Source organism: Mugil cephalus, chromosome 16 (genome assembly GCF_022458985.1).
Source record: "Mugil cephalus isolate CIBA_MC_2020 chromosome 16, CIBA_Mcephalus_1.1, whole genome shotgun sequence".
Taxonomy (NCBI): domain Eukaryota; kingdom Metazoa; phylum Chordata; class Actinopteri; order Mugiliformes; family Mugilidae; genus Mugil; species Mugil cephalus.
In genome coordinates, this window is record NC_061785.1 from 20,046,337 (window position 1) to 20,058,934 (window position 12,598).

General features: G+C 39.2%; 1 protein-coding gene across 1 annotated transcript in view; it reads left to right on the plus strand.

The window, feature by feature from the left end:
* Nucleotides 1-3,206, plus strand: part of LOC125022831 (serine protease 33-like) — a 6,012-nt gene extending 2,806 nt beyond the window's left edge. Inside the window, exons 2-8 of the mRNA XM_047609772.1 lie at nucleotides 4-265; nucleotides 350-495; nucleotides 583-871; nucleotides 957-1,128; nucleotides 1,219-1,475; nucleotides 1,585-1,694; nucleotides 1,784-3,206. Of these exons, the coding sequence (XP_047465728.1) occupies nucleotides 4-265; nucleotides 350-495; nucleotides 583-871; nucleotides 957-1,128; nucleotides 1,219-1,475; nucleotides 1,585-1,694; nucleotides 1,784-2,053 (1,506 nt within the window). The 3' untranslated portion in view covers nucleotides 2,054-3,206. The remainder of the gene's footprint in view (nucleotides 1-3; nucleotides 266-349; nucleotides 496-582; nucleotides 872-956; nucleotides 1,129-1,218; nucleotides 1,476-1,584; nucleotides 1,695-1,783) is intronic.
* Nucleotides 3,207-12,598: the final 9,392 nt, after the last annotated feature.

A 12,598-nucleotide genomic window follows, 5' to 3' on the forward strand; every position in this document is an offset into this window, starting at 1 on the left:
CAGTACTTTGGTTGGAGCGTTTCTCTGGGTCTTCAGAGCCTACAGGGTGACAACCCAAACCAAGTGTCCAGAACTGTTTCCACCATCATTTTGCATCCAGACTACGACAGCTACACCAGCAACAACGACATTGCTCTGCTCAGACTCTCCTCACAAGTCAGCTTCACAGACTACGTCAGACCTGTGTGTCTGGCAGCGAGTGGCAGTGTGTTCAACAACGGCACTGATAGCTGGGTCACTGGCTGGGGTGCAGTCCAGGAGGGAGGTGAGTCTGGACGTTTGCTGATCATTACTTTTGGTTGAGGTCAGTGTTCATGTGTCTGTTTCCCATGTATTTCCTCCTCCTTAGTTTCTTTACCGTTCCCTGAAACTCTCCAAGAAGTGGAGGTACCAGTTGTGGGAAACAGACAGTGTGACTGTCTGAATGGTGTGGGCACAGTCACAGACAATATGATCTGTGCTGGTGTTCTGGCAGGAGGCAAAGACTCATGTCAGGTGGGCTGCTTTATGTCATGTCTCTCCTCGTGGTAAATGTGGTGTGGAGTTTGTAAAATTCACACCGTGCTCTTTCCATCTTTTCAGGGGGACTCTGGAGGTCCAATGGTGAGTAAGCAGGGCTCCGTCTGGGTCCAGTCTGGTGTTGTCAGTTTTGGTTTTGGCTGTGCTCGGCCCGGTCTGCCAGGAGTCTACTCCAGAGTGTCCCGTTACCAGTCCTGGATCAACTCCCACATCAGCATTGATAAGCCAGGCTTTGTCCAGTTTACCTCCAGTGGGCTGGATGCTGACAGCAGCTACACCTGTCCTGGTCTCCCTTCTTCTACAACAAAACCCCAAATAACATCCACAACATCATCCGCAACAACGAGACCAAGTGAGTTTGTCAAAGAATACAATCATATTATTTTTGTATATCTGTTTTTCTTCTTTCTTCTAACTTTGTCTTTTTTCACATTTAGTTCCAGTTTGTGGCAAAGCTCCCATGAACAGTCGTGTTGTCGGTGAAAGTGGAGCTGTACCTGGAGGAACCTGGCCCTGGATGGTTAGTCTCCAAAAGAATGGGGTCTTCATGTGTGGGGGAACCTTAATTTCACATAACTTTGCCCTTTCTGCTGCTGATTGCTTTCCTACGTAAGTACACAATAAATTGAGTTGTACTTTTTCAAGATAATATATACTGTAGATTTTGCTCTAAAAATACCTTTTATCCACCTTTTACAGAAACAATACAGATGTCAGTGAGTGGAAGGTTTTCCTTGGCCATCGACTTGTAAACAGTTTTGAGAAATCTTTGGGTGTTGTGAGCATTTTGCTAAGTCAGATAACCGGCTCCAATATTGCACTTTTACAACTGGCTGAAGCAGTGAGCTACAGCGATTACGTCCAGCCTGTGTGTCTGGACATCAGCAATACCAGACCCTTCCCAATTGGCAGCCAGTGTTGGGTGGCAGGTTGGGACAATGGACCCCAAAGAAGAGGTAAGCTTATGTCTAGCTTTTGTGTTTGTTGCAAGGTTTGCTCTTATAGCAAGTGCAATGACAGTCATCAATTGATAATCCACAAAAACTGTTCTTGTGATTCTTGTAGGTGGCAGTAAAGCCGGATCCTCTCTTCGAGACCTAGAAACTCAAGTGGCAAGCTGTGGGAATGTTTCTGATTCACAGAACATCTGCACTAACACCATGGACCTTCGAGAGGTGAAGAAAAATCCCATCTATCAGTTTTTCTGAAACCTTTTTGGCATGGATTTTCAAACTGATGTTGTTATTTTTTTAATGTTTTTTAGGGGGATCGAGGAGGCCCTCTGCTGTGCAAGTCAGACACATCTTGGTTCCAGGTAGCTGCTGTAACAATGAGTGGGAGTAAATCGGCCCGTGCAGATGTCCAGGTCTTTTTCAAGACTCCAAGATTTGGATCATTCATTGAAAAGACAGTGGGGGATCTGCCTTCTCCTGCAGCAGTTCTAACAGCAGATTCACCACGTTTTTCATTGTCTCTATTCCTGTCTTTCACCGTCCCCATAACCTCAATGTCTCTGTTGTCTGTGTTGATGTAGGCGGTTAACCCACTGAAGTGACAGCAGTGAAATCTCTCCGTAACCTCTGATTTATATACTTACATACAGTAATGAAAACAAATCTTCACATGAGGTATTTCTGAAGAAGTTTACATTTTATAACGGTAAAGCAATAAAGAGCATTTTGTTCTTAAATAAAGGAAATTTTTTAATGAATCCAGTTAAATGAAGGAAAGTTTTAAATTATTCTATTCACTGCTGTTACCTAGTGTTGACAAATGTATTGTAATTTAGTCATATTTATATAATAAATACAGATCAATCATACAATAAATGTCCTTTTATTTCATTTCAGAATTCTTACACCAGTTCACAATGTCAATATAAAAAATATTCAAACAGTAGTACCCAGGTGTTAAGCATGTTCTTCAAAGGTTTTAAAGTACATTATTTGATAAAACAGGTTATCTTGTAAAGAAGTTTTAAATTCTACACAATTAATGCACAATACTTGAAAAATATAGATACAGAAATGTTTCTTTGGTCAGAGTATTAATAAGCTGCTCAGTTCAAACTGAGGATTACAAAAGTGTAAAACATACCTCTAAAGCTCCTGTCGCATCGTACCACTTAGTAATAATCACTAGTCACTAGACACTAATAGCCCCTATGTTTACAGTCCAGCCTTCGATTGGAACTTAAAGCAATTCTAACCCTTTCATGAGCGTGACCCTATCAAAGAACCAGTGTGTGCTAATGATGTATCAGACAACTATTTTTCCTACTCTGGGTATTTTGGTCAATTCATTTCATAGTGCTGAAATATAGAACTACTCAGTATTAATGAAGACATTTACATGGATTTCTTCAATTCTGGTTGGGCTCCAAACCCCAAATGAATGAGTGACTAAGGGAGTGAATTCTGCCAAAACCAAGCATCTTTCAATGTATCGAATGAAAATAAAATAAAAACACTGTTTGCCTGGTTGTCAGGCTTGGGTTAGACACAACAATTCCATGTTGTGTCACCTTTTTTTTCTATCATTGAGGGCTATGAAGAAAGCATAGACTCACACATCAATTTGTTTCCCATCATAGAGGACTGTCTGACAGCAAGGAAACATACTGATAACATTCTAAAAATACTCAAACACATTTAACGTTACAAATTGCTATAGGTGGCCTTCAGCGTCTCTCCACAAAAAGCTTGTGTCTAAAATAATTGCTCACACAGATATTTTACATTATTCTATTTTGCTCAGGCTGCATCTTCATCGGCCCCAGGATCCTCCTCTCCTTCTGCACTTTCATTTATCATCTGATTGTATTTACTCTTAAAAAATCCAGCCTTAAAGTATAAAGGGGACAAAAAACAGTTATACACATATGTCATTGTTGCATTGCAGTATTAATAAATTAGTACCAAATCAGAATAGAGGAGAACTACTGAATACATATTTAATAATTACAAAGCATTGCACTCTTACTGGCTGCATTTTCCTGTAATGCTCAGTGAGTTAAAGTAGTGTATGTCCAGTGTCTTACCTTATACAGGCCGGCTGTGAGTAAAGCTAGGAAAGCCAACCCTCCCAGCGATCCTCCGACAATCTCTTTGGTGAAATCTGGTTCAGGATACACTTCTATTTCTGCCTCAACCTGAGATGTGACGGGACAGAATGTGGGTCAGTTTCAAGCTTTTTTATGTCTCAAATAAAACACGAGTGGATAAAATCTGGCATCACCTTCTGAACAGGGGGGTTGTTGTTAGATCTCGCTGAAAAGAAGATGTACTGGTTTTTGTCGTACTCCAGGCTCGCCGTGCTGGTCAAGAGGAATTTAGCAGATTGAAGTCCAATCTGAGAATTAAATAAAAAAATAAAAATGTTGTATGAGCAAAGTATTATGCGACACAGTGTAGCACTTACTGTCGAATATACACAAATTACCTGCTCAATCCACTGTGAGCTAACGTTGGCAGAGATATTGTAGGTCGCACTCTCCCCTCTTCCCATGAACTTATTGCACCTGAACACTGTACACCAGGCTACAGAGCAGTCCTGCCGGAGGTTAGAAATACAAATAAATATGTATTTTGTAATAAATACAAATACATTTTCTAAAATATCTTTGATTGGATCAATTTTAAAAGGTAAGTTGTATCAGCACTCACCACTGACTTTGTTTTCTGTATCTGAGCAACAAAGTCTCGGACAGCAGGCTGTTCGTCTTGACCTCTTTGACAGTTTGCGATCTGAAATGGAGCCGATGTAGTCATGTTAGTTTAACAGAGACCAGGGTGTGGTCCTCATTTTGTGGTATCCATGCATCTTATATCTACATCTGAGACATTTCTGGGGCCAATTGCTCAATGTTTCGGCATGCATTACCTGCAGACTCTTCAAATCCACCCAGATGTCTTTGTCACCGAGCTTTACTGGAACCCTGATCACCACTGTGAAATTCAGCACCCTGTTCACATTTGTGACCTGAGAAAAGACCAAGCTTTAAGTCTAAATATGAGCAATAAACATCATAAATAATACTGAGAGAATTATTTGAAGTAATAATTTACCTTGATTGACTGCTTGACTTGTTTCTCCAAATTACTCTTTCCAAAGGAGAAATTGTTGTAGCTGAGGGAGCTAAATAAACATTTTCAATTATTAGGTATTCTAATTTAAAATGATCACTTTGTTATATATATATATGTTTCAACTAAAACATCACAAACCTTTCAATTGTAACAAAGATGCTGTACTTTACATCAATCTCTTTCATTTTGTAGAGATCGCTTGAACTGGAGCGCACCTCATTCCCACTAACAGGGAGAAGAGCAATTATTGAAATCAGTATTTATTATATTAAAGTAGTAATCATTTAATATGACACCTCCATAAATAAAAAGTAACTCGACAAGTGGTACCTGGTGGCATTTGCCGTGATAAAGAGCTTCCTGTCAAGTTCACTGGTGATTCCAATCCCATAGGAGACGATGAAGAGAGCCTAAAAACCATGTGAAGGAGAGAAATCAAACCACCTCCTCTTTTGGCTCTGAGAAGAAATCCTTCTGTATAACAAACAAACCTTAGAGTTGCCCTTGAAAATGGGCTTGTCAATCATGCAATCTGTCTTTCCCCGTATTAAAACATCTTCACTGTCCAAGGAGTTACACTCAATTCTTCCCTGTATTAAAAAAAATAAACAAACAAAAGAAAGAAAAAAGTAAATGGCGTGTGGCTCAGAAGAACATTTGATCAGAGACAATGTGAGAAAGGTTTTGACCCTGAGCCTTACCTGAAGACCTGTGAACTTCCTGTAAGAGAGCCCAGCTGGGTATGTGAGAGTAACGCGGCTGCTGTAGGAGTTTTCTCCTCTGTTCTCCACTGACACGGTGACATCCAAAAGCTCATCAATGCCCACTTTAACCAATGAGGATCTGAATATGAGGGGGGACAAGACTCAAACTAGAGCTTCACATTCTACACAACTGATCACAATCCAGTCACTGTAATACAACATTGTTTTGTCTGGATTAAATGTACTGCCATTAAACTGGTTTGAATCTTATATATATGTCAGATAGGTCGAAATTTGTCCACTCATACAAAGGGTTGTCATAGAGTTTCACAGGGCACTCTGTTAGGACCAGTACTTTTCAAATTATACATGTTTTCTTTGGAAAATATTAAAACACTGCATGAATTTCCTCTACTATACACTCAATGATATTTGTCTATGAAGCCAGGTTAATGAAATCTGCCAAGCTCCAAGTGTGCCTGGAAGACACAAAGGTTTGGATTCTTTCAACTTTTTACTTCTAAACTCAGAAAAACAAAGGAATTTTGTTTTGAACAAAGAAACCCCAAGATTAATTCATAATGACAAAGGTTTTAAATTTTATTCAAAAGTTTTACCTTGGGCCTCTAGTACTATTTTGTGAAAATCTTTGGTTGTTTTGACGGGGATGGATCCTTTAATGGAACAAAAACCTAACTTTCCTTTTTTCACCTTTTCAACACCCCAAAACACCAATTACAAGGTAAGAAAAAAGTAAAAATTGTACTCCCTGGACGTCAGACGAAGTATAAAATTAAATTATTAGCAGTCAAAACTATCCAAAAAGCACCAAGATTCCCCAACTCTGCCACAAGAATTTTTTTCAAATTGTAGCTTCTCTTCCTTGGGCTCCGCCCCTTAACAACAAGGCCATTAAAGGCAAAGCCCCACGTATTTTAAAGGCCTTTATATCAAAGCCTCCGGTATTTTGCTCTTTGGGCCCCGGGGTTGCTGGTTTCCCCACTCATGTAACGAAGACCTGTTGAACGTTCCTCACCGGGAAAAAGTTGAAATCCATTTTCAAGTCATCCACACATTGGTTGCAGTGCCACTTTTTGATCTCAAACCCTAACGTGAAAGAGATGGGGTGAAAATTTGTATTTTACCGAAAGAAAATTAAAAACAAATTTTTGTGATGAATCTGGACAGGTCAAGGAGAGCCTCCACATAGTAACATGTAAATGGTCAATAACGTACAACGATGAAATAAAATGCAAAAAAAGTACTGCAAACGCAAAATTTTTATTAACAAAAGTAAAAAAAAGTTTGTGCCTTTGAAATTACTTATGAATGAATGGCTGTATTGGGCCTGCTGCGCAAGACTTGGTTTAGCCCAAAAAGAAAACCTTCAAAGGTGAATTTTAAACCTTGCTAAGTGGACTGACAACATCTTCTCACATGCCTGCAGGAAAAGTACACATTTTTAAGTTTTTTTGTCAAGATTGTGAAAAATCTTTTGGATTCTGTTAGAGGCTCTTAAAAACAAAAGGGTTTGTACAGGGCTTCTGATTTACCTAAGAAAAATTTTTCAAGTGCTCATTTGTTCCTATTTTAAAAACAAAATGGTCGGGTCACTCTCGTTGTTTATCAGTGATAAAGCCGTTTCTTTGGGGCCTTGCGAGGGGCCCTGGAAAGTATGTTTGATTTTTTGCTTGACAGGAAAGTCAGATTAAATTTGAATGGAAAACACTAACAAACAACCAAAGAAGGGACGGAGGGTGGGGTTTTGTCCCTAGGAACCGTATTTGAAGTGAGACGGGTCATGGTAAAGCAAACGTACTGTTTTTCTGCAGTGCTACTGAGCAGCTAAAAAATTTTGAGTAGGGATTATCTTTGGGTCGAATGACACAGTACTTAAACCAACGTATTCTTAAACGGGAAAGGGTGAGAAATAACATGTGAAACAGCTTTGGTTTTTTAAAGTTATTAAAAAAAAAAGAATAAAAAGAAACGGGCCTAGATCACGACGACCAACCTTTGTTTTGGGGTTTTTCACACCATTACAAAAGACACTGACAAAAACAATCATCATGACCTTGTAAAGAGGATTGACACATGCATCACCCATTGGTGTAACTACATTCTGACATTAGATTTGATTTTTACTTTTTTTTCAAAAAAAATTTTGCACTGTCAACGTCAGTGATATTATAAAAAAGGGGACGGGGTCATGGAGCGGGGCCATAGTCCCCAAAGGGGCACCAACTCTCTGCAAAGTCGATGGCACAGACCTAAAAACTTCATGATGCCTTCAGATTAGATCAAGAACATGCGTAAGAACTTAATAGAATGGGCTTCCATGCCCACACTGAAACCAAGCCAAAACATCCCCAAAAGCAATGAAAAAGCGCCGGATGCAGTGGTTAAAGCCCCCACCAACCGTCATCCAACATCATGTCTAACCCACAAGTACACTTCTGGAAAAAGGCTATACCTTTGGGCAAAAGGTTGATTTTTGGAGAAAGCACCTATGACCACAATGAATTCCACAACTTTTGCTTTGGCTTCATTTTAAAGACGGGTTTTTTACATCCATTTTTTTATGCACAATCTGGGGTGACAGTAGGTTAAAAATGACCAAAAAGGGTATAGCTACACCGACAAAACATGTTTGATTAAGTACTTTGGACAACCTGAGTAAGCAACTGGGGCCCTTTGATCCCCCCCCGCTAATCCATTTATCTCCACTCGGTCTAAAGACTCCTGACGATCGAAAAGCCAAATACTTCACCCCGACTTGATTTCAGAGCCAGTTATTCTCTGGAAAAGGGAGACAGTTTAATTTACTAAAATTATACAGATTTTTAAATGCATTGGCAAAAGCCCCCAGATGGCGAAGGGTTTTTTATTGTCCTTTAAAAAAATTCTTATTGTTGCTCACCTGGAGTAAAGGGGATTGTACTTGGTCTTCTTTCCCTGGAATATGTAGATGCTGCCTTGGCCCATTCCCAAAAGGGTGCCCAACGCAAATCGCTGATCCCCCTGTATTTAAATCAGCAGCACAGCAAGAGAAGCCCCAAAACCCTTTCCTGTGCTGGATTCAGCCCCTCTTAATACTAAGGAAGTCAAAGCGACACCCCAATGTCTGGTGAAAGCATGGGGAAAAAAGGGAAAAGTTACATTTTTAAAATTGAAAGAGAAAAATAGATAATTGTGTCTTAGAAAACAATAATGTCATTTACCAAATACTTCAACTGGCACACAAAAAACCTTCCCTCTCTCCGATTCCAAAGCATTGGGCGGATTAAGGGGGAGAGGTCATATACGGCGCTCAGCTCATGGCAAAAACCTCTCCCCAAATATCCCCCAATTGCTGAAACCGCCAAACAGCAAGAAGCACAATTCTGAAAATGTCTTTCAGGGATTTAATGTGAAGCTTACCAAATAATACCTCGTGGAAAGGATCAAACTTTTTAAAAATGTTTCAGCTTCACAACAACCACACAATCCTCTTGGCTGATACGGGAGCACCAAAAAAAGGCACTGGCCATTTGAATTTTCAGCAACCCCCCAAGAAAAAACCAAATTCAAAACACAACAAGGTCATCATTAAAATATAAAACCAAAGTTAGCTAGGTAATTTTTCCAGGGTGAGGAACTCTTGTATCACATAAATGAAAAAACAAAAAAAACGGGCTTTGTATTAAACATTTCTATTTTTTAACCCTTTATTTCCTTTTGACATTTTTTCGGTGAATTTCCTTTCTGATAAATGTTTTTCGTCAGACTTTACACACACGCACACATCACGTACAGATGGACAAAAGTAATATTTTCCTGTCTTTCAAAAGTCATTTGAGAGGATGGGGTGGGGTCCTGAATTTTGTGTGACGCGCGATGCTGGTTCATGAAGCACGCTGAGTCCAGGTGATTTTAACATTTAAAAAATCACTCGCAGCTACTTTCAGCGGTTTTTCAGATAACATACGCCAAAAAGGGTGAAGGTGACACGGTAGCGAATATAATAAAAAAAAAAAAAAAAAAAAAATAACAAAAGCGTCAAAAAAAATTTTAAAAAAAAAAAAAGCTCCCTAACACTTCGCCTCTCCCTCCTCAGTCAGGTGAACCACTCCCATATCACCTACGCAATCACCCCCAGTGCCCCGTTACCCAAGCCTGTCACAACGTGGCAACCCAACCAAACAAATCAAAAGGCGAATAATCCACCAGGCAACAGTAAGGGTCCCACACAGTAGGTAAAGTGGGTTAGTTTATTGTAGTGTAATATTCCTTTCCAAAGAACTGTCAGGGGTAAAAAACAGGCTCAAAAAAACGACTTGAGAGGTCTTTAGGATCGAGTACTTGAGTATTTTTCTACCTCCCCCCCCACTGGTTTTTCACCAACAACTGCCAACGAATTCCCCGCAATGTAGACCAAAAAGTAATGAGTTAAAAGTGTTTTTTCATAATATTTTAGGGAAAAAAAAAAAAACCACCTCTCAGTTTTTATGTCCAGCACTAAGAAGCTAAACACCCCACTGTAAGACTTATAAATATATTTGAAAAAAGAATAGAGCAAGACGATAAAAAATTGGTTTTATGGGCAGCTCCCCGAGAGTGGAGCCAAAGCAAGTAGAGCCCCCCGTGTCTGGCTGCAGATAGGTCATAAAACTCCCCCCCCTCCAGTTATGGTGCACTGAACCCAAAAAAAATACTAAAAACACTTGAATTTTTTTTTCAAGGATTCTTTTAGCCATTCTAGATAGTAATATAATCGATGCTACTCAAGGGCCATTTTTCGATGAGTTTTATTTTTTTTGCTTATTTGACCTATTGGAACAGGACAAGTGACTCATGTAACCAAAAGTTTTCATGCCAACCCAAACCCTTCCCTTAACCAGATAACACCCATACGTTTTGAACATTTCCACCACGACACATCTGTAAAACGATGACAAAAATGACCTTTAACCTTTTTTGGAATAAGACGTTTTAAATACATTAAGTCCCTCATTTTTATAACCCAAAGACACTAAAACCCCACCATCACTGTCCATCGCCTTCCTGTGATTTTTTTTACCCCGGGACATAGGCTGCGCTGAATCCTCTTTAGACATTTCCATTTTCAGAACTCGCCCTGCTTGGATCCTGTGACAGAAAAAGCAAAACAATACTTAAAAGGCAGACTCAAAGCTGAGTCATTAGGCTTAGAGCAAGGTCATCAAAGAACATACATAAATTTTTAAAGTTGAAGATTTGGGGTTTATTTACTAGCCCTTCAATGAGAAAATTTTGTTCTGCAAATTCGTCTTATTTTTTCAAGGGTCCGAAGCCGTCCCTTGAAACACAAATTATTTGAAGGAGCAAAAGCAAAGGGGTTCCCCCTTTTTCCCTTTTTCTGCAACTTTCAATCCTCCCCACCCAGGGACATTGAAACAACATGTTTTAAGATATATATAAGGTTTGAGTTTTTTTAAAATTTTAAACAGATTACAGAGAAACATCAACTCACTCTTCAACACACAAGCTACAGAACCCCATCTAGATCCCAAAAAAATTTAAAACCCTCATTTTATACCCTCCAATACAAAACGAACAATGGTTTCCCACAGCTAACTTGCAGCCTGTGGTAATTCAAACCCCCGGCATGAATTCCCATCGTAATGACATCAAGACCCCTTTATATTTTTTTTGGAACCTCTTTTGAGTGAAAACGTTGTTACGCCAAATGAAAAAATTTTAAAAAATTAATCTTTATTCCCATATAACACCCATTTTTTGTCTATTCCTCCATGACTTTTCAATAATATTTTAGGGTAAAATTTTAATTGAAGTTTTTACCCACTATGGTTTTGGGGGGCTGTTTAATCACAGGGGAAAAAATTTAATTCAACAAGGCCTCTTTGAAAAGCATTGTTTATAAAACCCCACAATGATTAAATTTTATCATGTTAAAAAATTGTCTGGACAGGAAAAAACAAGGTGAAATGCATAGTTTAGCATTTAAATCATATAAGGCAAATAAAAAACCTCACACAACTGTTTGATGGCCTTTGCTGTGTAGGTTGTTCCCCCAATTGGGGTATATTGTCAATGTAGTCTTTCCCCGGTGTAGATGAGAAAAAATTTTCAAAAAATAAAGGACTGTTGGGTCGAAAGAACTGGGAAAAAAAAACTGAAAGAAACACAATATTTATTTATTTTTCAAACTGGTAATTTTTCTGTCTTTTTTCCACGGCCTCTTACTCTGTGTTTTCCCTGCAGAGATGACCGGACCAGATTTTTAACAAAAATTTTTCATGGGTTTTAAAATCGCGGAAGACACCTGCCTGAACCATCCACAAAAAGCAACTTCTTGTTCACCATGCACTCTGTTACCATGAGCAAATTAATCAAGGGGTCCTTTGAACATTTTCCTTTTTTGTATCACAACCCCCAGATTCGGGGTTTTAATAAATGACTTTGTACACTGTCAAATTTTAACTCAATATACTTTTACCTTCAATAGAGGAAGGTATGATGGTTTAACACGATTGGAAGTTGTAAAGGGAAAGCACGACCATTGTACTGGGGATACTTTGTACATTCTTAGAATGGCGGACCACATGCCGAAAAGAACCAACCTGACATAGTAAAAAAAAAATTAATAATTTCCAAGAGCCCAAAAACCTGCAATTCTCGCATTCCCTACTCCCATTTTTCCTGGTGGGGGGATTTGCTTTCAAAGTCAACCAAAAGACATGTTCACTGCATATTTCGGCACGTAAGGGAAGATTTCAACAGGGGTTAATGACCACATTAAAACATAAAAAACTTTGGTGTATGCAGATGAGTAGAAACCCTGTGAAGACATTTAGAAATAAAAAGTTGCCCACCAATGACACTCTACACAGGAACGCTGTTATGCGCGGTAAATATTTCCCCCCTACCATTTGGGGAATCTGTTCAAGGGGGGACTGACCCAAACAAAAAAAAGTTAAAAACAACAAACAACCAAAAACGTGTGGTGAGGGGGGTAGTTAGAGTTGTTACTGATCAAATCTTAGCATCTGCATAAAACCCCCATTTAGCGCCACAAACATCGTCTACTCACTCGATTGTCTTTGCACCACCTTGAACCAAAACCTCTGCAGGGGTTGGTCAGGGTCTTCCAAGCCACTGGGGTCAATATTTTAAGGGAAAAAGCCTTTTAACACTGAAAGGGAAACAGAAAGAAACCGTTTAACGCAAAGATTGGGAAGTTAATTAATTGGGGATGTGTTCTTGTTTTGGGTTCATTGGGCTTTGTGTTGCCTTCAGTCTATCTCT